The sequence below is a fragment of the Panthera leo genome, chromosome B3 (genome assembly GCF_018350215.1).
Source record: "Panthera leo isolate Ple1 chromosome B3, P.leo_Ple1_pat1.1, whole genome shotgun sequence".
Classification (NCBI taxonomy): domain Eukaryota; kingdom Metazoa; phylum Chordata; class Mammalia; order Carnivora; family Felidae; genus Panthera; species Panthera leo.
This window is the reverse complement of record NC_056684.1, coordinates 146,950,977-146,977,096: the sequence shown is the minus strand read 5'-3', so window position 1 is coordinate 146,977,096 and position 26,120 is coordinate 146,950,977. Positions and strand designations below refer to the sequence as shown.

Sequence of the window (26,120 nt, the reverse complement as noted above, 5' to 3'; positions counted from 1 at the left end):
TTATCAAAACTTCTACTAAGTATTTAAAGAGGAATTAATGCCAATATTTCTCAAACTATTACAAACCACTGATAAAAAAACAGCACTCCCAAATGAAATTTGTGAGGACAGCATTGTTTTCACACCAAAACCAAAGAAAGACACCACAAGAAGGGAAACTACAGGTCACTATCTCAAATGAACATACATGCAAAATTCCTTCACAAAATCTGAGCTTACTGAATTCAACAGAACATTGAGAGGATCATACAACATAATCCAGTGGGATTCACTCCAGGGATGCAAGGATCCTTCAACATACACAGATGCATAAATGTGACGTCCTCCCTTAACAGAGGGAATGACTGAATCAAAGCCATCATTAATTGATTCAAAAAAACATTAGACAAAATTCAACACATGTTCATCATTTAAAAAGAACCCAATTAAAAAGGGACTGAAGGAAATTACCTCCACATGATCATGGCCACTATGAAAAGCCCACACCTGACAGCATATTGAACGGTAAAATGCTGAAGGCTTTCCTGTCAAATCAGGAGCCAGGCAATGATGGTCACCCCTAACATAAGTGTTCCCCATGTAACGTGAAGAATACATATGCCACCTCAAACTATGTCATCTTGTCACACTGCTTATTTGGGTGAAAGTCACTTGAGAAAGAGTCCAAGTACACTCAGACTCTCCATTGTCCCTTGTCAGCAGGATATAAATCTCCCTCCCATGTACCAAGAGGGAAGAACCATCGTTAGAACCAGAATAAAGAATACAGGGACAAGAAGGCTATGCAAACAAACCTACTTACTTGGTGACCCCAAACTTAACTCTTGCCAAACCCAATGTTTTTTTTGTCTGAAAGACACAAGTGCCACCTGCTTTGTCCTTTCTCTGGGTGTCATGTCATTAGGAAGGCCATGCACTTACAAAATGAAATTTATTCTCTCCTGTAGATATGTCTTATGTCAATTGAATCCTTACACTGGCTAAATCCCAGAAGAAAAGAAGGGAAAAGCTTTCTTCTCCTACCATTGGAAGACATAACCAGAAAAAAATAGGGAATAAAAAAAATAAAAGACATTTAAATCAGTAAGGAGGAAGGAAAATTACATGTTTGCAGGTGACATTGATCTTAAACATAACAAAACCCTAGAGATACCACAAAAAATATTAGAACCAGTTTTTATAAATGAGGAAAAGAGCAGGATGCAAAATGAACAAAGAAAATAAATAAAAACAAACCACCTGTGATTCTACACACCAGCATGAAAATACATGCAAAATAAATAACAAAATTATACAAGTGAAAATGACAGAATAAAGTATTTTGGGTTAAATTTCAAAAAGTATGTAAAATACTTGTAGAGTGAAAATGATCTATGTTGATGAAAGACCTGTAAAAATGCACACAGGACTGCAAATACACCTGTACTCACTGAATACAATTATTCATATTGTCAAACACCATCTACACAAACTAAACTACAAGTGCGTCCCTAACCCTGTAGTTCACTTTTAAAGAATCAAATCTAAGACTGGAGCTTGATATATATGTCAGAGCACATGCAAATGGGGTCCTCTCTGTGCTGATAAAACCAGCCCATCCAGACTCCGCAGCTGGGAGAGGAGCCCCAGCCCCGGGAGTCCCAGGTGTTCCCATTCTCTGATCAGGACAGAACAGACACCTCACCATGGAGTTTGTGCTTGGCTGGGTGTTCCTGGTTGCCCTTTTAAAAGGTAATTCATGGTGAATGGGAGACACTGAGTCTGTGAGTGGATATGAGTGAAACCAGTGGATGTGTGACAGTTTCCTGACCAAGATGTCGGTGTCTGCAGGTGTCCAGTGTGACGTGCAGCTGACGGAGTCTGGACGAGACCTGGTGCAGCCTGGGGGGTCCCTGAGACTCTCCTGTGTAGCCTCTGGATTCACCTTCAGTAGATATGGAATGAGCTGGGTTCGCCAGGTTCCAGGAAAGGGGTGTAGTGGCTCACATATATTTATGATGATGGAAGTAGCACGTACTACACAGACTCAGTAAAGGGCCGACTCCCCATCTCCAGAGACAACTCCAAGAACACGCTGTATCTGCAGATGAACAACCTGTGGGCCAAGGACAAGGCCACATATTACTGTGCAAGAGACAGGGTGAGGGGACCTCGCTGGGAGCCCAGACACAAACCTCCCTGCAGGGGGGATCAGCACCACCAGGGGGCGCACACTATGCACAATTCTCCTTTGTGTTCCCAGGCGCAGGTGCAGATGGAGGTTACAGGCAGGTTTCCTGTCAGGGTCTGGGGCTTCCTGTCCACACAGCAGTTTCTCCAGGGAGCCTCTCTGGACACAGGATTCTGTGTTTACCTATTACCTGTGTGAATTAGATCATTGTTTTCCTAGGAAAACTACCCTAACATGCACAAAGACACAGTTGTTTGCATTGCTTTCTCCTGTCCCTCAACATGAGTGAATTACAGATTTCCTGAGGCACAATAGCTGAACATTTACATGAGTCCCAGATGCACTCCCTGTGCAGCCAGGACCACAAGCTCCCACAGCTCCCCATTATCTTCACCCAGCCCGTGTCCCAATCAAACAACGTGACACTTCCTTCATGGCACTTTGCTACTCAGGACTTTAAATGAGCTACAACTTTATTCAATTCCTCTAAACAAGAGATAAATCATCTGCATGTATTAGTCAGGATTCCCTCAAGCAACAGAAGCCAAAGCACATTGGTTTCCATGACAAAATATGCTGAGAAGTCCCATGATCTACTGTCACAAATTGGAAAGCCAGGAAAACCAGTGGTATAATTCTCGCCTGATTCTGAACTAGTGTCTAGTCTCAGAACCTGCAGAGCCTATGATGTAACTCTAAGAACAAGGGCAGGAGGAGACCAATGTTCCACTTCAAACAAGCACATGGGAAGTAAAAATGAGGGAATTCTTCCTCCCTCTGCGTCGGATTCTACTCAGAACTGTGATGGAATGGGTGATGCCCAGGCAGAAAGAAACCATGGATGGAAATGCCAATCTCTTCTGGAAACTCATCACAGACATACACAGAAACAGTTGTGAATCTGGACACTCCCATAACGCAGTCAAGATGACACATAAAGGTAATCATGACAAGTCAACATGCTGTAAATGTTGAGTTCAAAAACTGAAGATTTAGAAGTCCATGCCATCACTGGGGTGGACCCTGGTGGGCATAGCAGTGCTCCTGTGGAGAAGGAGCCCCGAGGCCCATAGGGACTGCTGCGGTTTGAGGGTCCCCTGGGTCATATCGGGTGGGACAGTTACCGTCTTGGAGTGCATTTGGGAGACAGGGCATTGCCTCTCATGGGGCAGGAGAGCTGACAGGCACCATTGCACTGCCCTGGTCATTAGCATAGGAGCCTCTGCCGAGAGCAGCTAACTGAACGCTCCCTTCTTGTTCTTCCTCACCATGAACTCCAAACTCCTAGTGTTCATGCAACTGCCCTTCTGGGATAACCAGCTCCAACCACATCCCAGCAACACACTGTCCCAGAGGATCAGTGGGGTCCCTGTCACATTGAGTTCAACAATTTGGTGTATTCAAACCCAGCTAGAGCTCCTGAGATAAAACATAAGAGCCCTAAGCTGCCAGGTGTGCCAATGGATTGGACAAAGGCAGGGTGAAGGCCGGGTTCTGAAGGAAGCCTGGGACCCATGAGTACAGATTGTTCTCTCTATGTGAGGGCTTCCTGAACAGGGGTGGCTGGAAACTCCAACTGCAGGGACTAGAGAAGGAGTTGATGCCAATATTTCCTCCCACCAATTATCATGGACAGAATTCAGTGAGCAGCCCAACACCCCCCAGTAGATACTGAGCCACTGACACCAAGACATACCCACCTTTCCTTCCTCAGGTGCTTCCTTACTAGGGAAAGAGTGCCTACAACCCAGATCACCATTGCACCCCTCCCTCCAAAGACCACCATATACCCCCACAGGCACCAAGTCTACTGACCATAGAGTGAGGCATAGCTTCACCTCTAGGGGAAATAGGAATCAGCCTCTTTTAATAAGGAGACCAAACTCACCTAGTTAAAACTCACAACACTATGGACAATGTTGAAAAAATCTCCCCTGGAGGCAAGGAGATCTCTGCAGAGGACTGACCTGAGGGACAGAGCAGCCAATACAAGACAGCACAGTGCACACAGCACATGCAAGAAATGCTTCCAGAATGTCAGGTTGTTAACAGTATGTAAACATTTCTCAAAAAAGACACTACTCTAGAAGCAGAAAACATAACAGGATTTTCCTAAAACACTTAAGAAAGAGGAGACATGGACATACAGAGTGATAGAGGAATTCATGCCAAAAGAAAAAACCATAAAAGGACATTGCCAGGGATATAATTAAAACACATATAAATAATAAGACTCAAACAGAATTTAATACCTATCATAAGGAAACAGAACTTTTAAAAACTATCATAAGGATACTACCTGTGCTTGAGAAAGCCTAGAAGACATGAGGATACCCTGAGTACAGATGGAAAAGACCTAAAACCAGGTCAGGCTGAAACTTTTAAAATGCTGTAACCAAGATGTGAACCTGATTGGATATAATGAACTCATGGCAGAAAGAAGCAGACGAATGAGTAAGTGCCATGGAAGATAAAATTTTGTGAGAAATGAAGCAGGAAAGAAGAAGAAAATTAAAGTATTGCATCACAAACGTATACTTAGGGAATCAGCAACTCCATAAAGTGTAATAAAATTCTTTTCAAAGGAGTCCCAGAAGAAGAAGAGAGGGAGAAAAAAAGGGGAGAAGTTTTGTCTGAGCGCATTGGAGTGGAAAATTTCCACTAAATGGTGAAGGAAACAGACGTCCACATCTATGAGCCACAGAGAATTCCCATTAAAATTAAAAAAAAAAAAAGCAGGCCAACTCTGAGACATAACATAGTAAAATTCACAAAATACACAGATTAAAAAAACCCTATAAGCATGAAGTCAGAAGAGTTTGCGAACGAATACGGGAAGATAAAAAAAGACTATGGCAGAAGTGTCCACAGAAACCTGCAGGAAAGAAGGGAGTGGCATAATATCCTCACATGTTCAATTGAAAATCAGGCAGTCAATGGGGGAGGAGACAAGATGGCGGAACAACGTGGAAGATTTTTGTGTGTCTCGCGTCCATGAAATACAGCCAGACCAACACTAAACCATCCTACACACCTAGAAAACTGATTGAGGATTAACACAACAATCTGCACAACCTGAACCACAGAATTCAACAGTACGTGGCGTGGAGAGGGGACCTTGGGGAGCATGAAGCTGCAGGAAGGGAGGTGCTTTTGCAGGCGGAGAGAGGACGGAGACTGGGGAGTGGGGGAGAATAAAGGAAAAGCACCCCTCCCCAAAAGCAGCTGGAGAGAAAGTGGAAAATTGGAAACAGCCACAGGGACTAAACTAAAAAGGGAGAAAGGAGAAAGGAGAGTATGTAAATTCCACTAAGACTGTAAACAAGGGGAGTGCAAAGGCTGCAACTCCACAGCTCGATACCTGGAGGTGCTCTGGTGGGAAGGGAGAATCCCAGGAACAGAGTGGGGTCCGGGATGTTCTCAGGCCACACGGGGAGAGGCAGTTGCACTGCTGGAAGGACATTTGGAGGAGACTGCCAAAGCCCTCTGGTCCCAGCAGACCCCGGAAAACGGCCACATTCGCTGGTGCTGGAACAAGGTCGTTTAGGGTGAAGCCTGGTGCCAGACGTGTGTTGTGATTTTGCATAATCCATGAAACGCTGCTGCTACACTCTCTCGCGAACTCTTTCTGGGGCGGGCTGGTACCTGGCCAAAGTCTCGGGGCACCGACAACAACAGGGTCCAGCAAGCATTCCTAGGTGCTGCTGATATTCGGCCATTGCTCATTGGGCCATTGCTTGGTGAGACCCTCCCACAGAGGGGCAGAACAGGTCAAAGCTGCGGTCCTTTGGATGTAAGGGTCCGGGGAAAACAGCCGCGTCTGTGACAAAACTTGGGAGAGAGGTGCGGCCTCGGGCCTGGTCACGGAGAGTGAAGGAGCAGGGAGTGGACAAGGGCTGAAGACAGAGGATGGGTGCGCAATTGCTGATCCAGGAGAACAGACTGGGTAGCTGGGTGGTGCCATTTTCACCTCTCCCGGCATGTGCATTCGCACCTACAAGCACCACAACAATCCACCCCAGGAGCCTAAAATCGCCATCTAGTGGAGAGCGGAGCCATTACACTGAGCCCCACCCAACTGGGCCAACAGGGCTCTTCAGGAACACAAGTCTCACTGCCGCTTACTTTATAGACTATAAAGAGCTACATAGACTGACATCTAGGGGATAACAAAGTAATTTCAGTCCTACTTCAATCTGTTAGCAGGTTCACCTAGTCAATTGTCTTTCTTTTTTTTCTTTTTCTCTTTTACACTTCTTTTCTTTATCTTCAAGGCAGAAACAGAAAAAATTATTTTTCTTATCAAATATTATTAAAAATATTTTTCTTTAATTTTTATTACTATATTTTTTACATTTCTGTACTTTTTTTTCAAATTCTATTTTACTTCCAACATTTTTTTTACTCTACTTCAGTGTATTCCCGTTTTCAAACTTCCAGTTTCCCTTTTATTTTTTCTTTCTTTTTTTTCTCTTCTTCGTTTCTGTAGTTTTTCTTGAATGCAGAATGAGAAAAACTTCATTTTACTTTCAATTTCTATTAACAATATTTTTCTTTAATTTTTTTACTATATTGATTGCTTTTATGTAAATTTTTTTCAAATTCTATTTTACTTCCATCATTTTATTTTAGTCTACGACGGTGTATTCACTTTTTGAATTTTCAAATAATTTCCTTTTTTTTCCTTTTTGTGTCTTTTTTCTCTTTTTTGTTTCCTCTCTTTTTTCTAGAATACAGAAAAAGAAAAAAATCACATTTATTTTAATTTTTATTAAAAATATTGTTCTTTATTTTTTCTACTATATTCTTTACTTTTCTGTATATTTTTTCAAACTCTATTTTACTCCCATCCTCTCATTTTAGTCTACTTCATTGTATTCATTTTTTCAAATTCTCAAATTATTTCCTTTTTTTTCTCCCCCTCCCATTTTTTTCTCTAATCTGTCAATCCACTTTCAACACCCAGAACAAAACACACCTAGGATCTAGCATATTCCGTTCAATTTGTGTGTGTGTGTTTAATTTTTAATTTTAATATTTCTGTAATTTTATCTTTTAATTTCAATTTTGCGACCTCATTAATTCCTTTTCTCCCTTCAAAATGACAAAACGAAGGAATTCACCCCAAAAGAAAGACCACGAAGAAACGACAGCCAGGGATTTAACCAACACAGATACAAGCAAGATTTCCGAACCCGAATTTAGAATCACAATAATAAGAATACTAGCTGCAGTCAAAAATAGATTAGAATCATTTTCTGCAGAGATAAAAGAAGTAAAAAATAGACAGAATGAAATTTAAAATGCTATACCTAAGCTGCAATCACAGATGGATGCAGCGTTGGCACGGATGGATGAGGCAGAACAGAGAATCAGTGTTATAGAGGACAACCTTATAGAGAATAATGAAACAGAAAAAAAGAGGAGATTAAGGCAAAAGAGCAAGATTTAAGAATTACAGAAATCAGTGACTCATTAAAAAGGAAAAACATGAGAATCATAGGGGTCCCAGAAGTGGAAGAGAGAAATAGGGGTGGAAGGGTTATGTGAGCAAATCATAGCGGAAATCTTTCCTAACTTGGGCAAAGACACAGACATCAAAATCCAGGAAGCACGGAGGACTCCCATTAGATTCAACCAAAACCGACCATCAACAAGGCACATCATAGTCAAACTGACAAAGTACTCAGGCAAGGAGAGAATCATAAAACCAACAGGGAAAGTCCATAACTTACAAGGGAAGACAGATCAGGTTTAGCAGACCTATCCACAGAAACTTGGCAGGCCACAAAGGAGTGGCGGGATGTATTCAGTGTGCTAAATCAGAAAAATATGCAGCCAAGAATTCTGTATCCAGCAAGGCTGTCATTCAAAATAGAAGGCGAGATAAAAAGATTCCCGTAAAACAAAAATTAAATGGGTTTGTGACCACTAAACCAGCCCTGCAAGAAATTTTAAGTGGGAATCTCTGAGGGGAGAAAAGATGAAAATATATCTGTATAAATAAATAAATACCAAAATCAACAAAGGTTAGAAAGACCAAAGAACACCACCATAAACTCCAACTCTACAAGCATCATAATAGCAATAAACTCCTATCTTTCAGTACTCACTCTAAACGTCAATGGACTCAATGCCCCAATCAAAAGACATAGGGTAACAGAATGGAGAAGAAAACAAGATCCATCTATATGCTTTTTACAAGAGACCCACTTTAGACCTAAAGACGCCTCCAGATTGAAAATAAGGGGAAGGAGAACCATCTATCATGCTAATGTTCAACAAAAGAAAGCCGGGGTAGCCATATTGATATCAATCTAGACTTTAAAATAAAGACCGCATCACGAGATGCAGAATGGCATTATATCATTCATAATCAAAGGGTCTATCCACCAAGAAGACCTAACAATTGTAAACATTTATGCGCCAATTGTGAGGGCACCCAAATATAGAAATCAATCACAAACATAAAGAAACTCATCGATAAGAATATCATAATAGTAGGAGACTTCAACACCCCATTTACAACAATAAACAGATCAGCTGATCAAAAAATCAACAAGAAAACAATGGCTTTGAATGACACACTGGACCAGAAGTACTTAACAAATACATTCAGAACATTTCATCCTAAAGCAACACAATATGCACTCTTCTCCAGTGCACATGGAAATTTCTACAGAATAGACCATACACTGGGACACAATTCAGCCCTAAGTAAGTACACAAAGATCGAGATCATACCATGTATATTTTCTGGCCACAATGTCATGAACTCAAAATCAACCCCAAGAAAAAATTTGGAAATGTAACAAATAATTAGAGACTGAAGAAACTACCAAAGAATGAATGGGCTAACCAAGCAGTTAAAGAAGAAATTAAAAAGTATATGGAAGTCAATGAAAATGAAAACACCACAACACAAACCTCTAGGATGCAACAAAGGCGGTCATAAGAGGAAAGTATATAGCAATCCAGGCCTTCCTAAAGAAGGAAGAAAGATCTCAGATACACAACCTAACCTTATGACTAAAGAGCTGGAAAAGGAACAGCAAATAAAACCCAAAACCAGCAGAAGGCAGGAAATACTAAAGATTAGAGCAGAAATTAGTGCTATCGAAACCAAAACACAGTAGAACATATCAATGAAACTAAAAGCTGGTTCTTTGAAAGAATTAACAAAATTGATAAACCACTATCCAGTTTGATCAAAAAGAAAAAGGAAAGGACCCAAATAAATAAAATCAAGAATGACAGAGGAGAGATCACAACCAACACAACAGAAATAAAAACAGTAATAAGAGAATGTTATGAGCAATTATATGCCAATAAAATGGGCAATCTGGAAGAAATGGACAAATTCCTAGAAACATATACACTACCAAAACTGAAACAGGAAGAAATAGAAAATTTGAACCGACCCTTAACAGGTAAGGAAATCGAATTAGTAATCAAAAATCTGCCAAAAGACAACAGTCCAGAACCAGATGGCTTTCCAGGGGAATTCTACCAAGCATTTAAGGGAGAGTTAACACCTAGTCTCTTGAAACTGTTCAAAAAATTAGAAATGGAAGGAAAACTTCCAAACTCTTTCTATGAAGCCAGCATTACCTTGATTCCAAAAACAGACACAGACAACACTTAAAAAGAGAACTATACACCAATTTCCCTGATGAACATGGATGCAAAAATCCTCAACAAGATATTATCCAACCAGAAACAATAATACATTAAAAAATTATTCACCACAACCAAGCGGGATTTATACCTGGGATGCAGGGCTGGCTCAATATCTGTAAAACAATTCACGTGATTCATCACATCGATAAAAGAAAGGACAGGAACCATATGATCCTCTCCATAGGTGCAGAGAAAGCATTTGACAAAATACAACATCCTTTCTTGATAAAAACCCTCAAGAAAGTAGGGATAGAAGGACCATACCTCGAGATCATAAAAGCCATCTATGAACGACCCAATGCTAATATCATCCTCAATGGGGAAAAACTGAGAGCTTTCTCCCTAAGGTCAGGAACAAGACAGGGATATCCACTCTCACCACTGTTATTCAACATAGTATTGGAAGTCTTAGCCTCTGCACTCAGACAACACAAAGAAATAAAAGGCATCCATATTGCCAGGAGACGGTCAAACTTTCACTCTTCACAGATGACATGATACTCTATATGGAAAACCCAAAAGACCCCACCAAAAAACTGCTAGAATTGATTCATGAATTCAGCAAAGTGGCAGGATATAAAACAAACACAGAGATATCGGTTGCATTCCTATACACCAACAATGAAGCAACAGAAATAGAAATCAAGGAATCTATCCCATTTACAGTAGCACCAAAAACCATAAAATACCCAGGAATAAATCTAACCAAAGAGGTGAAAAATCTTTATACTGAAAACTATAGAAAGCTTATGAAAGAAATTGAAGAAGACAAAATATGGGGAAAGATTCCACGCTCCTGAATAGGAAGAACAAATATTGCTAAAATGCTGATAGTACCCAAAGTAACCTACATATTCAATGCAATCCCGATCAAAGTGATACCAGCATTCTTCACAGAGCTAGAAAAAATAATCCTAAAATTTGTATAGAACCAGAAAAGCCGCCGAATAGACAAAGAAATCTTGAAAAAGAAAACCAAAGCAGGAGGCATCACAATCCCAGACTTCAAGCTATACTTCAAAGCTGTAATCATCAAGACAGTATGGTACTGGCACAAGAACAGACACTCAGGGGCATCTGAGTGGATCAGTCTGTTAAGCATCTGACTTTGACTCAGGTCACGATCTGGCAGTTCGTGAGTTAGATCCCACATCAGGCTGTGTGCTGACAGCTCAGAGCCTGAAGCCTGCTTGGAATTCTGTGTCTTCCTCTCTCTCTGACACTCCCCCGCTCATGCTCTGTCTCTGTCTCTGAAAAGTAATTTATAAATGCCAAAAAATATTAAAAAAAAAACAAGAACAGACACTCAGATCAATGGAACAGAATACAAAATCCAGACATGGAACCACAAATATATGGCCAACTAATCTTTGACAAAGCAGGAAAGATTATCCAATGGAATAAAGACACTGTCTTCAGCAAGTGGTGCTGGGAAAACTGAACGGCGACATGCAGAAGAATGAACCAGGACCACTTTCTTACACCATACACAAAAATAACTCAAAATGGATGAAAGACCTCAATGTAAGTCAGGAAGCCATCAAAATCCTCGAGCAGAAAGCAGGCAAAAACATCTTTGATCTTGGCCGCAGCAACTTCCTACTCAACACGTCCCCAGAGGCAAGGGGAAAAAAAGCAAAAATGAACTACTGGGACCTCATCAAAATCAAAATTTTCTGCATAGTGAAGGCAACAATCAGCAAAACTAAAATTCAACTGACAGAATGGGAGAAGATATTTGCAAATGACATCTCAGATAAAGAGTTAGTATCCAAAATCTATAAAGAATTTATCAAACTCAACACCCAAAACACAATCCAGTGAAGAAACGGGAAAAAGACATGAATAGACACTTCTCCAAGGAAGACATCCTGATGGCCAACCGACATATGAAAAAATGCTCCACATCACTCATCATCACGGAAATGCAAATCAAATCCCTAATGAGATACCACTTGACACCTGTCAGAATGGCTAACATTAACAACTCAGTCAACAACAGATGTTGGCAAGGATGCAGAGAGAAGATCTCTTTTGCATTTTGGGGGCAATGCAAGTTGGTGCAGCCACTCTGAAAAACTGTATGGAGATTCCTCAAAAAACTAAAAATAGAACTCCCCTATGACCCAGCAATTGCACTACTAGGCATTTCTCCATGGGACACAGGTGTTCTGTTTCAAAGGGACACATGCACCCCCATGTTCATAGCAGCACTATCAACAATAGCCAAAGTATGGAAAGAGCCAAATGTCCATCGATGGATGAATGGATAAAGAAGAAGGGGTAAATATATACAATGGAGTAATACTTGGCAATCAAAAAGAGTGAAATCTTGCCATTTGCAACTATGTGGATGGAACTAGAGGGTATTATGCGAAGTGAAATGAGTCAGTCAGAGAAAGACAAAACTCATATGACTTCACTCATATGAGGACTTTAAGAGACAAAACAGATGAACATAAGGGAAGGGAAACAAAAATAATATGAAAACATGGAGGGGACAGAGCACAAGAGACTCATATATATGGAGAACAAACAGAGGGCTACTGGAGGGGTTGTGGGAGGGGGGATGGGCTAAACTGGTAAGGGGCACTAAGGAATCTACTCCTGAAATCATTGTTGCACTATATAATAACTAATTTGGATGTTAATTTTTAAAACTAAAAATAAATACTAATTAATAATAAAAAAATTAAAATATTTTAAGAGAAAATAATGCGTGATCATGCTGTTGAGGTAAATATTTCTTAAAGGTTATGCCGAAGCCTCCATTAATTAAGGTAAAAACCCAAAACTGAAAAAAAAAAAAAGAATTCTTCATATTGTCACACCGCCATCCACACAAACTAATGTAGAAGTACGTCCCTAACCATGTCATTCACTTTTACAAAATCAAACCTAAGTCTGGAGCTTGATATATATGTCAGAGGACATGCAAATGGGGCCCTCCCTGTGCTGATAAAACCAACCCAGCTCGAACGTGCAGCTGGGAGAGGAGCCCCAGCCCCGGGAGTCCCAGGTGTTCCCATTCTGTGATCAGCACAGAACACACACACCTCACCATGGAGTTTGTGCTGGGCTGGGTTTTCCTGGTTGCTCTTTTAAAAGGTAATTCATGGTGAACGGGAGACACTGAGTGTGTGAGTGGATATGACTGAGAAAGAGTGGATGTGTGACAGTTTCCTGACCAAGATGTCTTGTGTCTGCAGGTGTCCAGTGTGACGTGCAGTTGGTGGAGTCTGGGGGAGACCTGGTGAAGCCGGGGGGGTCCCTGAGACTCACCTGTGTGGCCTCTGGATTCACCTTCAGTGGCTACGACATGAGCTGGGTTCGCCAGGCTCCAAGGAAGGGGCTGCAGTGGGTCGCAGGCATTTATAGTGATGGAAGTAGCACATACTACGCAGACTCCGTGAAGGGCCGATTCACCATCTCCAGAGACAACGCCAAGAACACGCTGTATCTGCAGATGAACAACCTCAAGACCGAGGACACGGCCACATATTACTGTGCGAAAGACACAGTAAGGGGACATCACTGCGAGCCCAGACACAAACCTCCCTGAAGGAGGGGATCAGCACCACCAGGGGGCGCACACTATGCACAATTCTCCTTTGTGTTCCCAGGCGCAGGTGCACATGGAGGTTACAGGCAGTTTTCCTGTCAGGGTCTGGGGCTTCCTCTCCACACAGCAGTTTCCCCAGGGAGCCTCCCTGGTTATATGATTCTGTGTTTACCTATTAACTCTCTGAATTAGCAACTGGGTTGTCATAGGGAAACTAGACAAACATGCACAAAGACACAGTTGTTTGCACTTGCTTACTCCGGTCCCTCAACATGAGTGAATTACAGATTTCCTGAGGCACAACAGCTGCACATTTACAGGATTCCCAGATGCGCTCCCTGTGCAGCCAGGACCACAGGATCCCACAGCTCCTCCTTATCCTCACCCAGCCCTTGTCCCAGTCAAACAACGTGACACTTTCTTCATAGCCCTTTGCTACTCAGGACTTTAAATGAGCTACAGCTTTATTCAATTACTCTAAAGGAGAGACAAACAATCTCCATGTATTAGTCAAGATTCCCCAGAGGAACACAACCAAAATGTCATTGGTTTCCATAACTAAATATGTTGAGAAGACCCATGATCTACTGTCACAAGCTGAAGACTCAGGAAAACCCGTGATGTAATTCTTGTCTGATTCTGACTAGTGTCTAGTCTCAGAACGTGGAGAGCTGATAATGTAACTCTCAGAAAAAGGGCCAGAGGAGACCAATATTCCAGTTCAAACAAGCACATGGGAAGTAAAAATAAGGGAATTTCTCCTCCATCTGCATCAGATTCTATTCACAAACTTAATGGAATGGGTGGTGCCCAGGCCGAAAGAAACCATGGATGGAAATTCCAATCTCTTCTGGAACACATCACAGACATCCACAGAAACAGTGGTAAATCTGGGCACCCATGACACAGTCAAGATAACCTATAAAGTTAATCATGACAAGTCAACCTGCTGTAAACATGGAGCTCGAAGACTGAAGATTTAAAAGTCAATCCCATCATTGGGGCGGAGTCTGGTGGGCACAGCAGTGCTCCTGTGGAGGAGGGCAGAGGCCCATAAGGGCAACTGTGGTCTGAGTATTCCCTGGGTCGCATGGGGAGAGAAAATTCCCTTTGTGGAGTGCATTCGGGAGACGGGGCATTGCCTCTCATAGGACAGGAGAGCTGACAGGCACCATTAAAATTCCCTGATCATTAGCACAGGAGCCTCTTCTGAGAGCAGCTAGCTGGACGCTGCCTTCTGGTTGTTCTTCACCATGCACTCCAAGCCCCTAGTATTGATGCAGCTGCCCATCTGGGGTAAATCAGCTCCAGGCACAGCACATCAAGACCCTCTCCCAGAGGATCAGTGGGGTCCCTGTCATATTGAGTTCACACAATTTGGAGTTTTCAAACCCAGCTAGAGCTCCTGAGATAAAACATAAGAGCCCTGTGCCACCAGATGGGCCAATGGCTTGGACGCGGACAGGGTGAAAGCAATTCTGACGGAAGCCTGGGACCCACAAGTGTTCTCGCTGTGTGAGGGCTTCCTGAACAGGGGAGGCTGGGACCTCCAACTCCAGGGACTAGAGAGGGAGCTGATGCCAATATTTCCTTCCACCAATCAGCATGGACAGATTTCACTCAGCAGCACAGCATCCCCAGTGCAAGCTGAGCCACTAACACCAAGCTCCACCTACTCCAGCCCCCATCAAGTGCTTGCTTACCAGGAAAGAGTGCCTGGCAACCAGACCACCACTGCACCCCTTCCTCCAAAGACCACCGTAAACCCCCACATGCACCAAGTCAGCTGATCATACAGTGACGCATATCCTCACCTATAGGGGAGATAGGAATTAGCCTCTTTTAACAAGCAGACCAAACTCACCTAGTTAAAACTCACAACACTGGGGACAAGGTCCAACACTCGCCACTGTAGGCAAGAAGAAACTCTGCAGAGGACTGTCCTGAGGGACAGAGCAGCCAAAACACGACAGCACAGTGCCACGGAACATAAAACAAATGCTTCATGAAGTGTCAGGCCGTGGACAGTATGTGAACACTCCTCAATAAAGATACTACCCTAGAAGCAGAAAAGATAACAGGATTTTCTAAAACATTTAAGAAGGCAGAGACATAGACAACAACATGATGGAGGAATTCATCCTAAAAGAAAAAACGATAAAAGGTCATTGTGAGGGATATAATTAAAACACATAAACTAATGTGCCTCAAACAGAATTTCTAAAAACTCTCATAATGAAACAGGATTTTCAAACAGTATCATAAGGATACTAGCTGTGCTTGAGGAAAATATATGAGACCTGAAGGATACGCTTACTGCAAACAGAAAAGACCTAAAAACTAGTCAGGATGAAATTTTAAATGTTGCAACCGAGATGTGAAACTGATCGGATATAATGACCTCAAGGCTGAAAGAAGCAGATGAATGAGGAAGGGACATAGAAGATAAAAGTATGGGGGAAATGAAGCTGGAAAGAAGAGGAAAATTAAAATATTGCATCACAAACGTACACTTAGGGAAATCGGCAACTCCATAAACTGTAATAACATTCTTTTGAAAGGAGTCCCAAAAGAATAAGAGGGAGAAAAAGGGGATACATTTGAGCTGAGTGAATTATAGTGAAAATTTCCACAAGCTGGGGAAGGAAACGGACGTCCACATCTAGGAGGCAAAGAGAACACCCATTAAAATAAAAAATTAAATAAAAAGCAGGCCAACACTGAGACATATCATAGGAAAATGGCAAAATATCCAGATAAAGAAAAACCATAAAAGCATCAACACAAAAGAAGTTGCCAACTAACAAGGGAAGATTAAAAAAAAAAAAAAAAAAACTATGGCAGATGTCTCTACAGAAACCTTCATGCAAGTAGGGAGTGGCATCATATCCTCAACATGCGCAATTGAAAATTATGCAGCTAAGAATACTTTCTCCAGTAAGGCAATCATTCAGATACAAGGAGTGATAGAATTTCCCAGACAAACAAAACCCAAGGAGTTCATGGCCTCTAAATCAGCCCTGTGAGAAATTAAAGGGGACCCTTTGAGTGGGAAAGGAAGACTAAAAGTAACAAAGACTAGAAATAAGCAGAGAAAATCTCCAGAAACAATGACTTTGGAGGTAACACTATGGCACTAAGTTTATATCTATCAATAATTACCGTGAATGTACATGGGCAAAATGCTCCAATCAAAAGACATAGGATACCGGAATGGATAAAAACAAATACAAGATCCTTCTACACACTGCACACGATTGACTCATTTTCAACCTAAAACACCTGTAGATTGAAAGTGAGGGGAGGGTAAATAATTTATCATACTAATGGACGTCAAAAGAAAGTTGTAGTACCACACTCATATCACACTACCCAGTTTTCAAACCAAAGTTTGTTACAAGAGATCAGGAAGGCAGTATATCATCATAAAGGGGTCTATCCAACAAGAAGATCTGAAGCTTTAAATATTTATACCCCAAAAATTTAAGCACTGAAATATATAACTCAATTAATAAGAAACATAAAGAAACTCATTGATAATAGACAATAGTAATAATAGAGAACATTAACACTCCACTTACAACAATGGAAAGACAATCTAAGCTGAAAATCAATAAGGAAACAATGGCTTTGAAAGACACATGGACTGAATGGACTTAACAGATATATTCACAACATTCCATCCTAAAGCACCAGAATACACATTCTTTTTGAGTGCGCATGGAACATTCTCCAGAACAGATCACATACTATGTCACAAATCAGCCCTCTACAAGTACAAAAAGACTGAGATCATTCCATGCGTATTTTCAAACCACAACACTATGAAACTTTAAGTCGACCACAAGAAAAATTTGGGCAACACCACCAAAACATTAGGTTAAAGAACATTGTAGTAAAAGCTGAATGAGATTTTCAGGAAATTACAGAAGCAATAAAAAATACATGGAAGCAAATGAAAATGAAAACATGCCAGTTCCAAACCATCTGGATGCAGCAAAGTTGATGGAAGAGTGAATTATATAGCAGTACAGGCCAAACTCAAGAAAGAAGAAAAGTCTCAAACACACAACCACTTTACAACTAAAGAAACTAGGAAAAGAACAACAAATGAACCCTAAAGCCAGCAGGAACAGGTAAACAAAAAAGATTAGAGAAGAAATAAATGATATAGAAACAAAGAAAAACAGTAGAACAGATGAATGAAACTATAAGCTGGTTTCTGTAAGAATAAATAAAAATGAAAACCCATGGGCAGACTTGGCAAAAAAAAAACAGAAAGGACGAAAGTAAATATAATCAGAATTTGAGAGGAGACATCGCGACTGACACCACAGAAATACATCTATGAGACAATAGTTTGGAGATTTATATGCCCACAAATTGGGCAATCTGGAGGAAATGGATAAATTCCCAGAATAATGAAGACTACCTAAACTGAAAAAGGAAGAAATAGAAAACGTGAACAGACTGATAATGAGCAAAGAATTTGAATCATTAATCAAAAATCTACTGACACTCAAAAATCCAGGGCCAGATAGGTTCACAGGTGAATTCTACCAGATATTTAACAAGAGTGTGAAATATTCTATTTAAGTAGAATAGAATATTCCTGTCTTCACAAACTGTTCCAAATAATAGAAATGGAAAGAAAACTTCCAAATTCATTCTACAAGATGAGTATGATCACAGTTTTAAACCAGATTAAACCCCACTAAAAATGAGACTTACAGGCCACTAGCCCTAATGAGCAAGAATGCAACAATTGTCAAGAAAATACTTGCAGGGGCGCCTGGGTGGCTCAGTTGGTTAAGTGTCCGACTTTGGCTCAGGTCGTAATCTCACATTCCGTGAGTTCGAGTCCCGCGTGGGCTCTGTGCTGAGAGCTCAGAGCCTGGAGCCTGTTTCAGATTCTGTGTCTCCCTCTCTCTGACCCTCCCCCATTCATGCTCTGTCTCTCTCTGTCTCAAAAATAAATAAACGTTAACAAAAAAAAGAAAGAGAATACTTGCAAATTGAATCCACCAATACATTAAAAGGATCCTTTAATGTGACCAGGTGGGATTTATTCCTTGGCTGTAAGGGTGGTTCAATAGTCACAAATAAATCAATGTAATACATACCATCAATCAGAGAAAGGATACGAATGATATGACCCTCTCAATAGATGAAAAAAAAAATTGACATAGTACAGCATCCATTCTTGATAAAACCCTCAACAAGGGGTAGAGGAAACACACCTCAACATCATAAAGTCCATACATGAAAACCCCACAGCTAATATCCTCAGTGGGGAAAAAAACTTTTTCCTCTACTATCAGGAACACAAGAGGGACGTCCACTCCCATCATTCTACTTAACACAGCAGTGAAAGTCTTATCCTCAAAAACAGACAACAAAAATAAATAAATAAATAAATAAATAAATAAATAAATAAATAAAGGCATTCAAGTTAGAAAAGAAGAAGTCAAACATTCCCTCTTCACAGATAACATGACACTGTATATAAAAAACTCAAGACTCCACCAAAATATTGCAAGAACTGATACACAAATTCAGCAAAGTCACAAGATACAGTATCAACATACTGAAATCGGCTGCATTTCTACACAGCAATAATGAAGAAACAGAAAGAAAAATAAAAAAAACTATCCATGCCGTTTACAACTGCACCAAATATAATAGGATACCTAAAGAGTTAAAATATCCATAATCTGAAGACTCTAAAAACGGTGAAAGAAACTGAGGATGACACAAAGAAATGGAAACACCTTCATGTTCATGGATTTAAGGAGCAAGTAGTGTTGAAATGTCTCTGCTACACAAAGAAACGGTGGCTTCATGATTATGGATTTCATGCTATATTACAAAGCTGTACTTATCAAGACAGTAAGCTACAAGCACAAAAGAGACACATAGATCAAGAGAACAGAAGAGTAAACCCAGATACGGACTCACAAATGTATGGCCACCTCATCTTGGATGAAGTAGGAAAGACTATGTAATGGGAAAAAAGACAGCCTTGTCAACAGAGGGTGTTGGGAAAACTGGACCAGAACATGCAGAAGAATGAAACTGAACCACTTTCTTACTCCATACACAAAAATAAATCCAAATGGGTGAAAGACCTAAATGTGAGACAGGACACCATCAAATCCTAGAGGAGAACAGGCAGCAACCTCCTGGACTTGGGACATAGCAACTTCTTACTAGACGTGTCTAGAGAGGCAAGGGAAACAACAGCAAACTTGAACTACTGGGACCTCATCAAAATAAAAACCTTCTGCACAGCTAAAGAAACAATCAACTAATCTAAAAGGCATTCTACAGAAATTAAAAAGGTATTTGCAAACCACATATCTGATAAAGGCTTACTATCCAAAATCTATTAAAAAAACTTCTCAAACTCAACACCCAAAATACAAAGAATCCAGTGGAGAAATGGGCAGAAGACATGAGGAGATACTTTTCCAAACAAAGCATTCCGATGGCTAACCGACACAGACGAACATATGCTCAACATCACTCATCATCAGAGAATTACAAATCAAAACTACAATGAGAGATGACTGCACACCTGTCAGAATGGCTACAATTAACAACTCAGGAAACAACAGATATTGATGAGGATGAGGAGAGAAGGGAACCCTTTTACACTCTTGGTGGGAATGCAAAGTGCCCGGACCATTCCAGAAAACAGTTTAAAAACTAAAAATTAAACAACCTTCCACTCCAGCAATTGCTCTACTAGGAATTCATCCAAAGCATACAAAACTTCTGATTTGAGGAAGTACATGCACCCCAATGTGTACAGCAGCATTAACTATGACAGCCAAACTGAGGAAAGAGACCAAAAGTCCACCATGTGATTAATCTGCTATATGTATAGAATGGCATATTACTCAGTCATAAAAAAGAATGAAATCTTGCCATTTGCAAAGATGTTGATGCAGCTACAGGGCATCATGCTAAGCAAAGTAAGTCAGTCAAAGATGACAAACACCATATGATTTCCTCCTATGGGGAATTTAGATCTAGGGGAAGGGGAAAAAGAGCAAGAAATCATATAAAAAAAAAAAAACCTCTAAGGTTAGAGACCAAACTGAGGGTTGCTGGAGGGCACGTGTGTGGGGGATGGGATAATGGGTGTTGGGGATTAAGGAGGCCACGTGTTGTGATGAGTACTGGGTGTTAATGTAAGTGATGAACCAATAAATACTACTACTGAAATTAATATTACACAATATGTTAACTAACAAATATTTAAACACAAACTTAAAAAATTTAAAAAGTGGAAAAAAGGAACGGAGAATTGTTGTCACAAATTGTCATGAACATGGAATCTAAGGTAGTGAGTCTAACGTCTTGCATTTACTCATTATATCCCTAACTGATGGTGGACATAAATTAACATACTCATGAATTTTCACAGCAGTGCCAGGTGAGCTGGAATTCAAACCACAGCTGCCCTTCCCAACTCCCCTGTGCCCACACATCATGGGCAGCTTGTCCAGACACCTGCACAAGAACCCAGGTTGGGCCTCAGCAGGGACCCACATCTGCAGAACTGGAAAGTGTGGACAGTTGACGCTTCCTGAGAAGCTCTGGGTTTCCTTCCCCGACTTGCTTTCTCAGCTTCCTTGCCTTCCTTTCCTGTCTCTTGAAGAGAACCATGTCCCCTGTTAGTGGTTCATGAAAGTGAGGGGCTATATGTTCTATAAACATTCAATATGACAGGTAACATACAAGGGGACAAAAAAAAAACCCATATGATGCAGCCTGTCTCGCGGCTCCTCTCACCCAATGTGGTAGAGTACAAATAAACCTAAGTATTCATTTGGTCAAAAACTGCACAGCACGTTGGAAAAGTATTAAGAGATGAGAAGCCTGGAAGAATTCCACAAATGCAGATATGAGCTCCCCTTGGAAGGAAGAAGAAAAATTACAGTCCCACACACGCAAGGGTAAAATAATTTTAGCAAATGATACAAGAGTTTCAATGTGTTCTATTCATGAAGTGTCTAAAATTGGCAATGCAAAAAATGGATTTTGAGGGTTTCACATAGAATTTGAAGGAAAAATTGTGTCAAAAACTCGGTTGTGTGCACAGAGCTCAACGGCTCCTGAGACATATAGAAAGCCCACCACCTGAAAAGGTAAACGTGTTTTTGGACCCCAGGAGCATATCTATCAAATCTGATGAGCAGTCTGGCCAAAGAGACACAGAATGGCAACTCTTGTGAAATTTGAACTTCAATTTCCTATATTTCCACATAATTTCCATATATTAGGAAAAACCATGCCACGAAAATGATTTGCTACAGTCTATAAATTTAAAACAAACGACTAAACTCTAAGTCACCAGAGACCAAATAGGGAACACGTCAACATTGAGAGACACCAGAAAAAAAACAAGACTTTTAGTTACATTGGAAGTCAAGAAATCAGTGGGGTGCCTGGATGGTTGAGTCAGTTAAGTGTCTCACTTCAGCTCAGGTCTCGGTGTCACAATTTGAGGGTTTGAGCCCCGTTGTCAGGCCCTATGCTGACAGCTCAGAACCTGGAGCCTGCTTCAGATTCTGTGTCTCCCTCTCTCTCTGCTTTTCCCTCCTCACGTTCTGTTTCTCTATCAAGAATAAACATTTTAAAAAAAATATTAGTCATAAGCAATCAATCATCAAGAAAATGAAAACTATAGCTAAGAACACAAGACCCATAAAAAGAAATGGTATCAAATAGACTTTGTGAAAATCAAATACGATTATCTGCCCACATGAATACCAATAGTAAGATAAGTTACAGAGTAAGAGACAACATTCACAAATTGCATAACCACCAAGGGACCTGCATCTTGAATATGCTAAGAACCCTCAACAGTCAATAGGAAGAAAGGAAACAAACCTCCATAAAACAAGCACAGCCTTGTGTAGTAGACATCCTATCCTTGAGGTTATAGACACATTAGTTACTGGACTGGAGAAGACTCTTCACACCATCGACTGTCAGGGAAATTCAAATCAAGAACGCAACAGATGCCCTATACACACATCCCAATGGCTCAGGTATGAACAACTCTGACAACAACATCCAGGTGAGCATCCAGCATACGTGGGGCCTCAAACAATGCAGGAAGGTTGACAAACAAACACCAGCTCTGGAAAACCGTTGGCTGTTGCTTATGAAATTATACATGGATGACATAAAAAGGAACCTGGAAATACCACTCCCGAGTATTTGTCCCTGAAGAATGAAATCCCATGCTCAGAAAATAAATGGTGTGTAAATATTTATAGCACCTTTCTTAGTGTTAGAAGCTCAGAATAAGGCAAGTCTTTCTAAAGATAAAGGAATAAACCAAGTACAAAACTTCCATCAATGGGATGCTTTGCCAGAGAAATGTGACACTACTGATGCACACCTGAAATCAGGTGAAACTCAAAGACATGATGTGGAGGGAAGGGCGGTAGTCCCATAATTACAGAGGTGGTATGACCTGGGACATTCACACAGCCAGACAATGGTGACAGTGGTTTGGTTGGTTGGGTATTCCTTATCTCTTTCTTTCCCAAACCACATGATGAGATACTCTGCTTCATTTGACAGCACTCCTATGTTCAACCACCCTCTGATGTATGGAGTCTCCACAGACTGAACCCTACAACCTCGGACTCCTCTGAATGGAGAGATTGTTGAGATCATACTCTGATGTGTGTTCTGACAGGAGCTGTTCCCTCCACTGTCCCTGGCTCTGGCTCTCTCCTGCAGGTGAGGGGGAGTAGGTTAGGAATCCTCCACTGAAACCATCTGTCTCCTGCACCTGACTCTCCCACAACATGAGGCCCAGACCTTCTTCCTCACACTTAGCTGGAAATGAAGTCAGTTCTATAGGAACAGATTTGCTCCTTGGATTAGAGGATTACTCCATCTCCCCCTTACCCTGGGCAATACTCTGGGCAAAGGTCTGCAGCTGCAGGGCGTGTCGGGGACAAACAGGATTCCAAATAGTTTGGAAACTGAGGGCTCTGTTTAGGGGTGGCTGGCAGCTTCACTGCCTTGTGGCTTGCTTGTCCTGGTGGCATGAGACTCCTGCCATACAAGTCAGGTCTGGGGTGATCAGGTTCCCAGCATCCCTAGTGGACTGTGCCCAGGGCAGAGCTTCCTTCCTGGGAGTGGGGCTGCCAACAATGAGTGAGTCGCACATCTCAGGGCACCTGCTGGGGCTTGGCCTCAACAGCAAACAGCTTAGGGTCACTGACATCCTGTCCCTCTGGGAAAGAGTCCTCCTGAACAGGAGCTGGTCCACCGGGAACCGTGTGTATTGGCTACAACAGTCTGGAGGGGGAGGTTGCTGCCAGGCTCAGGGGCACATGCCTATAGTCACAGTTACTTGCACTGGAGTTTCTACTTGCTGATCTGAGGTGGGAAAGGAAAAGAACATACCTTAGTTCAAATTAGTCTAGGTATTCTTTCTGGTAGTATATTTTCTGCAATAAATGCTTCTTCATGGGCTGTATGCCAACATGGCCATTTACAGGCACTATAAATACATTATTTGAGTTTTTTTCTTCAAATTCCAGTTAGTTAACATGCAATGTACTATTACTTTCAGGTGTAAAATATAGTGATTCAACATTGCAATACAGCACCCAGTGTTCGTTATGAGCGCTCCCCTTAATCCCCATCAACTACCTCCCCATCCCTCCACACACCCCCTCCCCAGGGTAACCATCAGTTTTTTCCCCTATAGTTAAGTATCTGTTTCGTGGGGCTTACGTGGTTCCATGGGTTAGGCAGACTCTCACCGACTCTTGATCTGGGCTCTTTGTCTTGATCTCATCATTCCTGAGATACTCGAGCCCCACTTTGGTTTCTGCACTGACAGCACGACGTTTCCTTGGGATTCTCTTCCCATCTGCCTCTGCCCCACCTCCCATCTCTCTCTAAATAAGTGAAGTGAACATTGAAAAAATCGCCTATTTCTTGGTTTGCCTCTTCTCTCTTATTTGTCCCTTTGCCCATTTTGTTGTTTCTTAAATTCTACATATGGATGAAATCATATATTTGTCTTTCTCTGACTTATTTCAGTAAATATAAATACTCTCTAGGCCCATCCCTGTCCTTAACAATAGCTAATGTCATTCCTTTTGCAGCTGAGAAATATTCCAGTGTGCGTGGACGGGGTTATGTAGATATACCACGTATTCTATACCCATTCATCAATCAATGCATACTTCGGCTGGGAAAATCTTCCAGACCTGAACATAGCTGCTATAAACAGAGAGGTACAATTCCCTTAAATTAGTATTTTTGTATCCTTTGGGTAAATACCTAGTAGTGCATTTGTTCTATCATAATGTAGTTGTATTTTTAGCTTTCTAAGGAACCTCCATGCTGTTTTCCATAGTGGCTGTGCCAGTGTGCATTCCCACCAGCACCTCCAAAAGGATCCTCTTTCTCTGCATCCTTACCAACACCTGTTGTTTCTTGTGCTGTTGAGTTCAGCCTTTCTGACCAGTGTGAGTTGATATTTCATTGTAGTTTGGATTTATATTTCCCTGATGAGGAGAAATGTTGACCAACTTTTCATGTGTTTATTGACAATCTGCAGGTCACTTTAATTCTGTCTTCTGGCCATAATTTATCAGTTCTGGAGTTGTTTTATTCCATATTTGGTCATTATTGTTTTGTTATATAGTGTGTTCATTTTATACCAATAAGAAAAAAGACTCAACCAAAAAAAAAAAAACCGCTAGAACTGGTAAAAATAAACCTGTAAATTTAAGCATAACACAAAGAAATAGAAAAAAATCAACATATAGAAATGAACAATACACCAAAGAAGAAAAGAAAAAAACAAAAATCCCATACAAAAAAACCAAAATACTAAAAAAAACCTAATAAAAAAGTAAAAAGTAAAAATCTGATATCTGAAAAGAAATGGAAGAAAATTGAAAAAAAAAAAAAAAAAAATATTCCATGCACATGGAAAAGAAAAAATCATTGTTAAATGACAATACTAAGCAACAACAGCAAAGACATTCAATGCAAAAATAATTTCACATTTTAAAATAACTCTATTATCATGGAACCACAAAGACCCCAAATAACCAAATTGAAAAGAAAAAAAAGAAAATCAAACTGGACAAACAATGATGAAAAAAAAAACTGACATGAAAAAAAAATAGAAAAAAATGGAACATCAAGAAAAAATCTTTGACAGAAAAAAAAAAAAAAAAAGGACTCAAATGAAAAGACACAATGGACATCCAACTTTAAAGAACTTACAGTACACACCAAAAAAGACAAAAAATGAAGAAAGAGACAAAAACCATAAAATCAGAGGAGGACACAGGCACCAACCTCTTTGACCTTCAGAACAAGATACAACTACATGAAAGGGCAAAAAACAAAGGAAAAATCAAAATATCAAGATAAAAAGCTTCTGCACAGAAACAAATCACAAAAACTAAACTCAACAAAATGGGGGGATATTTGTATGATCTCCAGACAAATTAGAACCAAAACTGACAAAGAACAAAAAAAAAAAAAAACAAATAATCCAGTGAAGAAAAAAAAAAGAAGACATAAAAAAAAAGACAAAAAAAAAAAAAAACAAAAAAAAAAAAAAAACCACAATCAAAAACAAAAAAAAAAAAAAAAACAAAAAAAAAAAGAAAAAAAAAAAAAAAAAAAAAACAGAGACCTCAA

At 40.6% G+C, this 26,120-nt stretch overlaps 1 gene segment (V, D, J or C); it reads left to right on the top strand.

Annotated features, from left to right (window-relative positions):
- Positions 1 to 1,512: 1,512 nt before the first annotated feature.
- On the top strand, positions 1,513 to 13,643 carry LOC122223234. The segment is given in 2 exon segments: positions 1,513 to 1,731; positions 13,060 to 13,643. Coding segments are annotated over 2 exon segments (399 nt in total).
- Positions 13,644 to 26,120: the final 12,477 nt, after the last annotated feature.